General features: G+C 38.6%; 1 protein-coding gene across 1 annotated transcript; it reads left to right on the top strand.

The window, feature by feature from the left end:
• Positions 1-2003: 2003 nt before the first annotated feature.
• Positions 2004-14137, top strand: LOC148830019 (carbohydrate sulfotransferase 1). Its single transcript, XM_088924123.1, has 3 exons — positions 2004-2079; positions 5490-5655; positions 13014-14137. The coding sequence occupies exons 2-3, from the start codon at positions 5517-5519 to the stop codon at positions 14135-14137; spliced, it is 1263 nt and encodes a 420-aa protein (XP_088780249.1). The 5' UTR covers positions 2004-2079; positions 5490-5516.
• Positions 14138-14343: the final 206 nt, after the last annotated feature.

The raw sequence follows: 14343 nt of genomic DNA, 5'->3' as shown, positions 1-14343 counted from the left end.
GGTCTGAACACTTTTGCAAGGATGTGTAGGTTAACCCCATAAGTACAATAAATGACTGTATTACTCAACATCTCCAAGTAAACATATTTATTATTGTTTTACCAACAAGATCTCATTATTGCAGCCACCTGAAATAGATTTTGTTTTCTTTATCAGCATGCAGGTGGATGAAATTAAATAATTCCTATGTGACTTGCATGGCAGGATTCTTCTGTTGAAATGAAGACTTTCTACCAACTCAGGTGTGACAGAAGACAGAAGGAACTGCTATTTTCTCTGGAGAAAACATCCAGTGGCAGTGGAGATCTTGAATTGCTTAATCGCTTTCCAGTTCACTTGGCTTTGTACTTGAAAAGATGCAGGCACCTTTCTACAATAGCCACTGTGCAAAATGAGCAGGTTAGTTTACAAGAATAGGCGGATGTAAATAAAACTCCTGGGAGTTTGGTGTATGCATTTATATAATCTGACAACAGTGTTTGTTTTTGGTACATTCAATTAAACTTTCAAAAAAAAAGAAAGAACAGCTATATTTAGTTTCCATCCACAAAACATGGAAAAAATGTCCTCCAAATAAAAAAGGTTATGAACAAGGGGACAGCATTTTTCTCATCTAATCCATCTGGTTGCTAGTAGCTAATTGATCCAAGAATCTCATCAAAAAGCCAGGACATCATCTTCAATTCATCTTCATCTTCAATTTCCCTCACGGATCAATAAAGTATCTATCTTCAACATGGTTGTGTAGCTTGTTCTAGACCTAGGTTTTAGTAGACACAGAGGAATGTTCAGAAAATGTCACTTAAACTGCTCTGGTCTGATCCAATATGCAAGCCCTGAGTTTCAGCTCCAGTCCACACACTGAGACAAAGACGGGGTTTATTTTGGAAACGCGCTTCAGCTAGATTTAGTACTGGAAGACAGGATTTATAAACAGGGACAGAGGTGGGCGTAGAAAACGAATTTTCCAGATATACTGTATGTGATTTCTACATGGATATAGTGAAGCCCTGTGAGAATCATCTTTATGAAGTCCTTTCCTCAATAAGATGCTAGCAAATAGATCAAGAACGTTAGGCGTTTGTGACACAATTTTTACTAAAGTTAATTTTCCTGTTTTCCTTTAAGGACTGTAGTCGATTCGGCTGTCCTTTACAAAAAAAAGATGGACTGCGTTGTTATAGAGACCCTTCACACTGCAGATAACATTGTCATGCAGATGAGAACCTGTGATTGATTTAATGCGATGATCATAATGAGTGATATGAATGAAAAAAAAAACATTGAAAAAAACACGAAAAACCAACGAAACTTTTTAAGCTTTTTAAGGTTATTGACATAGATCCTTGTGCTAAATAATGCATTTAAAATATCAATAACATACATCCTTATTTACTTCTGTATCGGAATTTCATGGGTTTACGACATTGTTTTACAAATGTTTATAGCATTTTTCACAAGCCTTGGCGGGGAATTCAGTTTTTCTTCGGAATGTGCAAGATTCGCCCCGAATGGGAAAGGGGAACGCTGAAGCGCTACATAAGGACTAAGAGAAGTATATTGTATCAGATTGCGGGTGAGTTATTGTAATTAGGTAACAAGTGAAGTGTTACCTGTTAAACACAGTGCACTCAAAGTTCAGTGACTTCAGCTCTGGGACAGATCCGCTGTATAGTGAGGCACCTCACACTTCTCGTTGCGCGATTTGTGATCTTGGCTCAAAATGTGTTTCCGGGAAAAAATAAAAATGAACGCTACAACTGACTTGGCCTCTGTTTGTGATATCACAACACCAAATATTAAACCAATTGCATCAAACACAAATGCGCTGCACAAAACCGCGGACACGCCCGCTCGCTCGGTGTACTGTAGCTCCTGCCCCGTCTGGATCTTCTGAGGTCTGTGCCTCCCTTTCTTTCCAATTGGACTGTCGATTCTTCCCCGCTATTGGACATTCCTGCCAGTGCTCTAGACGGAGGAGTATTTAAACAACTTAGATAGCCGAGGAAGCAAGATGTGATTTTCCCGAGATTGTTGAAGTAGACGCTAGATTTTGGATGAAATAAACAAAAGAGAAAGGTAAGAGACGCATTTTTTTATCCATTACGATTAGTATATGATGCAGAATATTGGAGTTAAAAATGCCAACATTCTCCTTCCCGTTACCTTTCCTTCAGCTTGGTTATGTACTATACCACTAACCGCAATATTTTAGAATGTGTGTATGTTTTTTTTCTACAGTACAGCAAACTTAGCAAATAGTATTCATATAGAATACTTTATTTTCAAATTAGCTTGCATTAATTATCGGAGACTTGCTTTGCCAGATGTTAATGTTTCATTTACTCGGAATCCTGGAAAAAGGTGAGACTGAATTCGGACTGAATTTCAGCGGTAGCTTTCTGCATCTTTTAAAATATTTGCAATAAAAAGCCTGTCCTTTGTGAACATGAACTTTGTATTCCGCGAACAGCAACTATTGGTACTGTAGGTGAACTCTATCAAGAATACAATTAATACAGTTGAACTATGTGTATAGACAAATGATCAATTCGTCATATTAAGTGCGTGATTTTATAGAATAAACATTGTTTGTACAGCAACATAATCATCAAAATAAGTTACTGGATTGTTCAGCTAGCAAGTAATGCTTTAACACATTTCCCCTGTTGCGTTATGGTTTTCCTTTATTTTAATTTCTAGCTGAAACACTATATTTTGAATTTTAGCTAGACGTTAAACGTTAAATAACAAATTATGTACATTGATAATATGTAGAATAGTATGTAGTTAGGCTGCATATTTAGAATGCACTATTACAAAACCAATTGATTTAATACCCAAAGGCTGTTTTCATCTTTGCGGTAAAGGGTACAGGTGCCAAAATGTTAGTTCAGTATTTGTTGGCAAGGCATTGCTTGATCATTTAAAAGACCTTTGGTAGAAAACCAGCTGACAACTCAGAATATTTATAAGTTTGGAGTTTTGTAATTTAAAGATGAGAAAAACGATTTCAGGTATGTACAGTATAGCGTACTACTGCCTAATTTTCTAAATAGAACTGGACAGATCCTACATAGATCTTTGAAAGCAGATTTAGCCTTTAAAGTCTGATGCCTGTTGCTATGATACAACAGAAGTTGAAATAGAAAGTGCTATTTTGTTATTTTAGTTTTGGTCCCAGCATGCGCTATTTTAATTTCTAACACCTTTTTTTTTCCTCATTCCGTAAAAGGCATTCAAATGTGTGTTTGTTTTTTATCAAAAATACAACTTTTTACAATGTATAAGCAGCGATTGGCTACTCATTGTATCGTACTGTCTGATACATTTAATTTCGGTTCTCCCAAAAGTACAACCGATGTGACTTGAGGATCTCCGATTCTCAGGCCAGGATTTTCCGCGGGGCTGTAGAAAAGCAATAGAAGCGAGCTCGCTCATATTCACGTGGCAGGGGGCATTTTCACGCCTGAGAGGTTAGCTGAAGTGAGATGATAATCACAGAGCAGATCTGATTTCGCATATATTGAAAGACTGCACCAGGGGTACCTACTACAGTATACTGTATGCTGATAGACGGAAAGCACAGACTAAAAATAAAAGGGGAGGCTTAGCTTTGTTATGATGCCCAGAGTGGAATTTAATGCAATGACTGTTTAAATCAAGACTTCAGTCACGCTTTGACAGACTTAATGCAATTTTTAATGCAAATATTGTGTTATGCACTTTTTCGTTGTTTTACTGGTTGTGTTGACAGTTTTATTAGTGTGTTTTTCAATTTCTTTGTTGTTTCCGTATTGTAAATATATTTTCTCAAAATTTAAGTTCTTTGCGCTGATGTACTGTATATAAGTTGTTTATAATTATCTTTCATTACTCTTAAAAGGACACTGCTGCTCTAACTAGGCGGTAAAGGCGCACAATGCCTATAACTTCTAGGTCAATGGTTCAGTTACAGCAGAGAACAGTGTCGATTTTGCCCAAGGCTGCTGGGTAATATTGTGAAATGAGCTGTACTCTTTCTAGCTCATTTCCTTATGGATCAACCACATAAGCAAAGCTCCATTTATACACTGCATTACACAGCTAGGTCCCCACACCCAGCCTCACACATCCTCAGAGCAACCCAGAACCTGGGTTCTCAGAAGACTGCAACCCCTGGATTTATGTTTTACTCTCAGATTCCTCAGTTGTTTAGACTGAGACAATGGTTATCTTTAGTTGTATTGACTCTACTCTATGTATGTATTCAATGTTCTTCTCTTTTATAGTAGCTGTCTCTGAGGCTTATTCTGGTGGGAGGGTGTTCTTATCACTAGAATATTGTTTCATATCCAGAATTGTGTATTGAGCCTAGGGATATTGCAAATGACTCTAATAAACCTTCAAGTACAGTGCGTTTCAGGGTACTGTATTGATATACATTATATAAAGGGTTATTATCTTATTGTTTTCATGTATTGAAAGATGATCCAGAAACAGAAAATGTTGTACAAATTGTAGCTTCAGTTTACTTTTTGTAGTGAAAAAGTTCACAGCTCTGTGTATCCAAATACCAATGTATGTATCCCCTGCCTGTTTGCAAAACGCTGTTGAAATACTTACAGTATTTTTCTTTTTTCTCTGTAATCACACCTTTTGTTTCCAATGCCATCTACTATATATTTTATTTACACAAAAAATAAATTGAAATTTTTCAACGTCACTTACAGAAAATACAAATAAGAGATTCCCAAGAATTTACAGTATCTTCTCTGACTGAAAAAAAATAAGGTTGTTAAATGACACTTGTCTGAATCTATAAACCACTTGAGTTTGTTTTTGGATGAACAAGATATAATTTATAATTTAAACAATAAAAATACACTGAACAACAATTGAGAATGAAAAATAAAACTTGTCCACCTCTTCAACAGGATTAGAACAATAGCTGCTTCTGGGAGCTCTCTGTAGGATTTTGTAGCAGTTTTCATCCGCAGTCTTTCCAGCTGTGGTGTTGAAACATTTCCCTTTTTGTGACACTGATACATAAACCATGTTTTATACAAATATCGTTGCTGAAGGAGACTCATTATAATAGTTGTAGAAGTTTTCAGCATTGTACTGTGCAGGTAATCCTTTCAGTTTTCTCTGCATTTGAGAAAATAACAGTACATTGCTTCATGCGTTGTAAAAGCGTATTAATTTATTGCATTCATTCTGTTTAGTGTTGAGACTTGGTTCATCATGTCATTTGTCATAATTAGCTGTTTTTCAATTATCGCCCTCTGTCGTTGGCATTATTATGATGACTTACTTGCCATGCTTGTGCTAATAAAGTGATCTTATCTCTTATATTGTGTCTAATCCGAGTTCCACTTTTTTTCGCCAATGACCTACGTATATTAAAGTCTTTCTTGAAGTGCCTTAAAAGTAATCAAGGGACTTTTGTCAGTCCTACATGCTGCACATCTGCTTTTCTGGTTGTCCTGTAATTTTCCATTCCCAAGGATGTAGATTGTCGGGAGGCTGGTGGGATGGAGTGCTCCTGGAAGACGGTGCTGCTCCTGGTGTGTGCCTCCCTCGGGATCCAGTACACAGCCATCCGGTCCCTGAGGGCCTCGCTCCCCTCGCCTTGTCCGGGCGGCGACCTCTGCCCCCACAGGGATCTCAAAGGTAAAGGCAGTGTCTGCTCGGAGTTCACCCTTTTCCTCCTCAGGGCGGAAGATGCTCCTTATTCTCTGTTATTTGAGCATGTCTGGGTTTTTTTTGCACTTATTTTGTACCTTTCCTCTCTCCCTTCCCCGGGTTCAGAAACCCAGATTAAAGCTCAGCACCACTATGCACACGAGAGGGGTTGGGGTTAAGTGTTTCCCCCACTTTTTTAATCAAACTAACCTTGTGCCTGATAACCACATGTGGCTCGTACAGCATTATGACCTCCGAAACTCTGTGTGACATTGTATGGACACAAGCTTGGTACTGTACAATTTTACATCAAACTGAAGTTATTACAGGAAAATGACAGTACATATTGTGCTTGCTTTGTATTTTACAGCAGTGTATTGGTTGAAATGGATATGTTACCAGTGTGCACATAATTAGATTGGTCTACACTTGTGAGAACAGCCCTTAATGTAATAAAGAAACTAATTCTATAAAAGATCCCAGCATAACAGCGCTTAGGTTGCAATCTAGGGGAAGAAAGAGTTCTGCCTTTTAATGGCCCACAGGGTTGTGACAGTAAAATGATATAGTATTGGCCATATTAAATTAAACAAATAATGGCCTGTTACGATTGTCATTTGGGATTTGATATTGTGTAACTGGAGCAGGGATGCAGGGGTACAGATGAAAACCCTTTGCACCCCGGCTGGTTAGTCAGCAATTAGTTAGCCAGCATCCATATCACTCTGCAGCTCACAACTAGCAGCCACTGAAGCTAAGCAGGTGTGAGCCTGGTCAGTACGTGGATGGGAGACCTCTTGGGAAAAACTAACGTTGCTGCTGGAAGCGGTGTTAGTGGGGCCATTAGGGGGCGCTCACCCTACAGTCCATGTGGGTCCTAATGCCCAAGTATAGTGATGGGGACACTATACTGTAAACAGGTGCCGTCCTTCAGATGAGACATAAAACCGAGGTCCTGCCACCCAGGGTGTTTCTTGAAAAGAGTAGGGGTGTAACCCTGGCATCCTGGCCAAATTTCCCATTTGCCTTTACCAATCATGGCCTCCTAATAATCCCCATCTCTGAAGTGGCTTCATCACTCTGCTCTCCTCCCCACTGAGAGCTGGTGTGTGGGGAGTGTACTGGTGCATCATCCAGGTGGGGCTGCACACTGGTGGTGGTGGAGGGGAGTCCCCATTACCTGTAAAGTGCTTTGAGTAGAGTGTCCAGAAAAGTGCTATATAAGTGTAAGCAGTAATTAATTATTAGTCACCAGCCCAGGAATCAAAACACTGTTCAAAGGCTATTCAGCCACAAGCACTGATTGTAAACATGGGGCCTCATTCAAAACCCCTCCTTTTTGTAGGGGAAAAGTGTTACCTTCACCCCTGTCGCAAACAAAAATAAACATATGAAGCTGTCAAATACTTTCGAACACATAGCTTTATTTTGAGTACTAATCAGGGGTGCCAATCTGTTTTTAGAAAAAGGTTTATTTTTCTGATTTTTTTTCCATCTGAGTTTATGTTCAATGATGCAAATATTTAACTAATGGGGTTTATTGAAAGTATGTAAATAATATGTGGTGCAGCAAGGTACTAGTAACAATTCCCTCCTTTGATGTTAATTTTTTTTTAACAACATTAGTGAATGAGAGAGTAAACCATTTAAGTGTAGAGCTGGCAATTTCAAATGAAAAATATTGATTTATGCCCAATAATGTCAATGTAAAAAAATCCAACATAGGATATCAAGTGCTTGAATGTGGCTAAACTGTGTACATTCAAATGGCCAGCAGAGGGCAAACATCATTGGGTAATGTGTTACCATGTGCAGAGGGGATTTAATGAGCGCTTGTGAACTCCGTATTGCTCCTATCCTAAAAAGACCATAACAAATCAACATCAGTAAAAATTCTCTTGGTGTTTAGCCTGTTTCACAGTTAGTAGTTAATTGATCCAAGGATCTTATCGAGCTATTTCTTGAAAGAAGCCAGGTTATCGGCTTCAACAACACAGCTGGGTAGCTTGTTCCAGACTCCCAAAGCCCCTGGGGAAAAGAAGTGCGCCCTGTTCTTGGTTTTAAAAGCATTGCCATATAGTTTCCACTTGTCTTCTGGTTCCTGTTTTGTTCTGCAGAAATCAGTTGACTTTGTCAGTGCTTTTGAGGGTTTTAACACTTGTAACATGTTACCTTGTAGTGTGTTGTATAATTTTGACATAACCCTTGATTTCAATTCTACACTTTTTAAACTATTTGTCCTCATGTTCTGTTTGCTTTTTAATTATTTTCCCACATTGTCTAAAAGATAAACACCTGAGTCTTTTTTATAAGTAGCCTTTTCTAGCTTGGTGTTTTCTATTTTCTATTTATAGTTGTTTTTACTACCTGCATGCACTTGTCTACATTAAATGTCATCTGCCAGGAGTTGGTCCTGAATTTGAATCTAAATGTATTTGAATTTCATTTGCTCTCTACTAGAGTTTTTTGTTCATTAAGCAGTGTTTGCAATTTCTGTGTAACAATTTTCTATCCCAGGTATTACTTGAAAGAATTAAAAAAAAAGATGATTCTTGAAATTGTATTTTAAATGATGGGATTCCACAATATTCATTTCTCCATTCAGATGCTCTGGAGTTTCAAAGTACATCTGGTATAAACAGTTAATTTACTGACTCATGTGTCCCAACATCTTTTAAAAAGGAGAATATGCAGGATAAAAAGGAACCAAAATGAATATGTTGTATGCAGCTGTTGGGGAAAACACGTTGCATTATTCATTGAAGGAGGAATGAATTCAGTGAAGAAATGGCAGCAGATAGATTTCAGTGAATATGTAAACGCTGCAAAAGAGTGCAGTGTGTTAAGACCATGTCTTAAAAGAATTACAGCAATGTTTGCTGATTAATTCTAGGTTCTTGAAATGCAGAATCAGGATTTGATTTGATAATCACTCTGCAGACAGCAGGGTTCTTTTACATCTGTCTGTATCTACAGTATCTGCAGTGACATGTTTAGTTTTTAAACACCTGCTGTTAATTCAAATGCTCTAATGGACCCCATCACTCGGTATACTGTTTCCAGTTCCTAGGGCACTGTGCCTCATCCATGGATCAAATTAAACAATAAGGTTTCATAAAAGAGCTTGCCCATCAAAGGTTCTTGTCCTCATGTTCAACATTGCCTGACAAGATCCCCAGACCTTTCTGCCTGTGGTAAAGATCTTGGTCAATTTTCTTGATCTCCACATAAAATCCTACAACACTTCCAAAGCTAATTTACAAAAACACAACCAAACATCTTTTCATTTCTCTTTTCTGCTTGAATGATTTCTTTTTTGTGTCTGCACTGCACTGCTGCCCATGCCTGTGCCATTGTCTTTTTTTTTTTTGTGCTGCCCTCATGTTTCACAGGCAGTTAGCATTAGTGGGGCTGTACAAATAAAAGGCACCGCAATAAATTGAATATGTTAACTTTAGCCATTTGAAAACATAAGACAGTCGTTTGTAGGTATTTATAACAATATTAACTCTAAAACATTTTCAGGAATCCAAAAAAAAGGTGTCTAATAACTGTCCAGTAAATTAGAGATATTCACTGGTATGCATGCAGCCATGAAAATGACAGTTAATAAAAATAAAAAAGCCTTGCAATTGTATTATGCCTTTTATTCCAAAAGATCCCAGAGAACAGTACTTTACACATACAAGAGGATCCACTTCTGCCATCCTGAAGAGCAGTGTCTTCTTGGGTGACATACTGTGGCCATTTTGTGCCAGCAGCTGTCTAAACAGGAGAGCAGCTAGAGAAGTGTGAAATTGCTTCACCAGTCAAATTAAAGGGAACTTTAAGGAAGCCAGATTGTCCAAAACCAAAATATAATTTAGCCAGGACACATGTTAACTTGTTTACTATTACAATGTCATGGGGATTTATAATGACAAAGGAGACAGACCTCAGTTTAACACCTCATTCGTAAGGTGTCACCTGTCACTGTAATGTGGCATTGGTCCAGGAGGAAGAGAGCCAGCTACTGATCTACCAATCCTGTCAGGTTATATAGTTTCATTGACCCTGGCAAAGACGGTTGCAACACTATTGAAAGGCTGAGCACTATGAACAATATGAAGGAACTAGCTGGAGCACTTTTTGGGTTTGTATCTGCTATTAACAATACTTGCCGTCTCTGCGCTCAGAAATATAGCTGCTACATTACACAATCTCACATTTGTAAGGGCATTCTGTTTCTATTGGAAAAGTCCACACTAGAGCACATGGGCTCATTGCACCAGAGCTCATCCTGGTCTCCATTGTATCAAGCGAACTAAGAGAATGTGATTCCCCCCTGGATGAGACGCTGCTGACACCCTATTTTACAGTTGGGTGGACTTGGATAACCGGAGTAAAGTACTTTTTTCTAGAATCTAATAGATGGGTCTGTAGCAAGTACTTGAACCCACAACCTAGCAGTTACAATTCTAGAGGCTTATCCACTGCTCTGTGTCATCCCCTTGTTTTTATCACAGCATAAACAATTCCAGTTGTTTCTTTTCAAACTGCCATTTGTAACAGTTTATCACAGTGTTACACAGAGAAGGTATAATATTTTAGAGATACTAGAGAGATTGATGGACAGGACTACTGCCATGAAAGTAGACTTCAAAAACACAAAAAGCAATAAACTGACTCCTTATAGGATTATGAAGTGAGAAGCATAGAATAGAAGTGAGAAAATGTTAATAGTGATTAACCTGAATGTTGTGATACCTGAATTCCCAGGCATAACCTAACTTGAAACATCTGCACAATTGTGAGAAGTTGAGTTCTTTATGATTTTTGTGCTAAAGGCTTACAGTAAGTGACTGTGGACTTTTACCTTTTAGTGTTACAACAATAATATAAATATGGTACCATTGTTAAAAATAGTATAGTAAATTGTTAAAAAATCTTCCAGTTTAAAGTGCTATTGGTTAATTCATGCTCATACAACCTTGTGCAGTACATTACAATTCAAAAGGGGGATTTTATAATTCCCGTTATTCCCTTGTTCCCCTTAGGGGTTCAGGGAAAAAGGTGTTTGAAATGAAAATTGGTTAGTAAATTAAAATCAGAAGGTAAAGATAAAGGGTAAAATTGTGGTGATATAATTTGCAGAGTACCACAGGGATCTGTATTAGGACCACTGCTCTTCCAAATTTATATCAATGATTTACTGGAGATTCTGGTACAGTTAATACTCCTTTCAAATTTGTAGATGAAACCAAACTAGGTGGATAAGCATATACTGTAGCAGCAGCAAATGCAATTTAAAAAGATTTAGATCACATTCAAGTCTGGTTAAACACCTGCTGGTCTTGGAGCCAGTCATAAGTGTCAAAAACAGAAAGGAGATGGCCTGTGCTCTGGTTCACATCATGCAAAGCACAGGAAGGGCCAAAGTAGATGTTCTTTAGTCAAGTGCAGAATATTGCTTTCGGGCAGCAAAAAACAAATGAATTATACAAATGGGAACAGCTGAGATAGTAGAGGTTAAGAACAGTATGTCTACGGTTTTTATATTGAACATTATTTATGTCTTCCAAACAATGTGGGCAAGCAATGAAAATGGCAAACAAAATGCTAGGATATACTGTATGGTTAAAAGCACGGTTACATATGTTCCGTTATAAAATTATATTTTATTATATAATAAATTATATATTTTTTATTATATAATATTGTTATATAATATGTTGATATAATATTTTATATAATAGTTTAAATTGATTTTAAATTGATATTTTTGTGCTGCTCCAAGGCATCAGTTTTCTGTTACTCATTGAATGCCATCAGTGAGTTTCCAATCAGGCAGTGACGGATCTTGAAAAGCGCTCCTGTTGATATTTTAGATAACACATGAAATAAGAGAAGACAGAGTGTCAAGGAAGGAATGGCACTAAAATTTCAACAATCTAATTCAAAAGAATGGGCACCAAGCTAGGATGGAGGATGCAACAGCAGTGCAAAAGATTTAGCAAATTTCAAGGAACGCAAAATGTGAGACCAGATTATTATGAGGCTATACATATTTTTAATTGAACATTTGTCATATTGTAATATAAAATAATTTGCGACGATGGGATGTTCATCATTCTAATTACTTTGTGTAACTTTAATTAGCACAACACACTTATTAACTTGTTACCATAAAATAATAAGCAATAGCTGAGTCAATATCCCTAAATAACAGTGTATATAGTCTCTAACTAACAGGTATTCCTTTTTATGTTTTTAACTATAGGAAATATTTTAATATTTTATTCACACAGACCTGTAAACAAGAACATCTCTTGTTGTAAGACAATGTAAGTGAATCTCTACAGTATGTTTACAGCTGTGGTTACTCACTGAATGCTGGTTGTACTGCTATCGCTACCTTTGCGTACATCTGAATAGCATTTTGCATCCCAGAGGATCTCATAACCCTTTAAAAAGGGACCCACCTGAACTAATGCTGAGGTGCAGCCCTACTGGAGTGACACGCAAGAGGCATTCTGTACCAGCATCCCTGCTACACTGCAGATCAGGGGAAGGGGAACCACACCTGAAGAAGGCTCCATGGCCAAAACGTTGTGTTTTCTTTCTTCTCTTTTCAGCATGGAATAAACCTACAGTATTACTTCCTTTGCAGCCTACGCATGCTGACACAGCTACCCACCTGAACTAGATCAGGGAAAAGGCTGAGGAATTGTTTTGTCAGTTCAATTATTGGAGAACTTTAATGTGGCCAGATTGTGCGAGCCCAGAGAGGAATGTAGCCAAAATGCTGGGGTTAACAATCCTAATCATATGATCTATGCCACTGTACTAATGAGTATAGTAAGTAGTCAGGAACACAGTGTAATGTCTCATTTAAAGAAGAAGCAACACTTTCAGCAAAGTGTTAATACTCGCCACATGGGAGCATTGGTCTGGAAATTCTCTTCCATAGGGAAGAGCACGTCCTGACTCCTGAACACCACTTACTGTGGCATTATGGGATTTAACTGTTTGTCAGTGGTACAGTTTGGCACTGTAATCAAATACACAATGCAAACTCACTAAGGTGCATTGCAGTCAAGGGTGTTCGGAAATGCAGAAACTCACTTTGACAGTCGCATTTGTTTGCCATCTTTTCCTTGTTTAGCCTTGTTCGGCCAAACAGACCTGCTCAATTTCATTTTCCCGACTTCTAAAGTAATTCCAATAAATAAAGATTCTTGAATATCTTCTAGGAACACTTGTTTTAGGCCTACGCCTGTTTCTGAAATGACATTTAAGATCACTTCTGCTGGAGTACCTAATCAGACTTGGCCAAACTGTTGTTGCTCTCTCATTCTTCCCCGCAGAGTATGGATGGAGATCGCTTTGCGACGATGGAATTCAGCCTCCCGGAACCTCCCACTTTCACAGCAGGAACCACATCATCCTTTTCGCGACCACTAGAAGTGGATCGTCCTTCACCGGGCAGCTGTTCAACCAGCACCCTGACATCTTCTACCTGTTCGAGCCACTCTACCACGTTCAGCAGGCATTCACCAACTCCAGCACGCGGCTTCGGAAAATCCTGGACCGCCGCGCCTTGCTGGGTGCATACAGAGACCTGCTCCACAACCTCTACAACTGCGATTTCTACTTTTTGGAGAATTACATCAAACCGGAGCCCAGGGACCACGTCACGGGCTCATTCTTCAGGAGGAGTTCCAGCAGTGCCTTGTGCTCTCCTCCAGTGTGTAAGGAACTCCGCGATACTGAAGAGCCGGATGAAATCTGGTGTTCTAAGAAGTGTCGGACGCTCAACCTCACCCTGGCTGCTAGAGCTTGCCAGAAAAGAGGGTTTATGGCTATTAAAACAGTCCGGATCCCCGAAATCAAGGACCTGAAGATCCTCTCAGAGGATCCGAGGCTGAACCTGAAGATTGTACACTTGGTGCGAGACCCTCGGGGAATCCTGGCGTCAAGGATGGTCGCTTTCATGGACCAGTTCCGTGCTTGGAAAATATGGAACGCCACTGGCAGGAGACCGCATTACATTGACCTCTCCCAGATCACCAGAACGTGCCAAGATCTGTCGGACTCAGCTGAGACTGGCTTTCAGAAACCCTCCTGGCTGAGAGGGAAGTATTTGCTGGTTAGGTACGAGGACTTGGCTAAAAATCCAGAAGAGAAAGCCAAAGAAATTTACAAGTTTATTGGCCTGCAGATGGATGAAAAAGTTCGCACTTGGATAATACACAATACCAACAGAAGCGCAATCCCAGAAGGGAATTATAAATTTTCAACAACGAGAAATTCCAAAGCTACCGCTGAAAGCTGGAGATTAAGTCTGGCTTTTGATATTGTTCAGACAGTCCAAACTGTTTGCAATAACACTTTATATCTGTTAGGGTACAAACCTGTGAATTCAGTGACTGATCTGAGAAATATGTCCAACAGTTTAGTTGAGCCAAGAAATTTTTTGCCATTTTTGTGATGATGGTGTTGTTTAAAATATCATAATGTGGTATGTAAGGACTTTAACACACAATATGTTTTTTTTAATTTGTCTGATGGGTTTGTGTGATCATAAGACCTGATGAACTGTGTATTTTTCTAATAATAATTTAATCACAGTACACTGAATATTGAAAAGTACTGTTGATTTTTCCAGTATCAAACTAATTCTGAATGCTGTGCAAC

The sequence above is a fragment of the Atractosteus spatula genome, chromosome 8 (assembly GCF_055471065.1).
Source record: "Atractosteus spatula isolate fAtrSpa1 chromosome 8, fAtrSpa1.hap1, whole genome shotgun sequence".
NCBI classification, from domain to species: domain Eukaryota; kingdom Metazoa; phylum Chordata; class Actinopteri; order Semionotiformes; family Lepisosteidae; genus Atractosteus; species Atractosteus spatula.
Note: the sequence above shows the minus strand (reverse complement) of the source record. Positions and strands in the feature narration are given on the sequence as shown.

Coding starts and splice junctions, on each gene's coding strand:
- LOC148830019 (XM_088924123.1), top strand. CDS start 5,517: ATGGAGTGCTCCTGGAAGACGGTGCTGCTCCTGGTGTGTGCCTCCCTC. Junction 5,656..13,013: donor CCCCCACAGGGATCTCAAAG/GTAAAGGCAGTG, acceptor TCTTCCCCGCAG/AGTATGGATGGAGATCGCTT.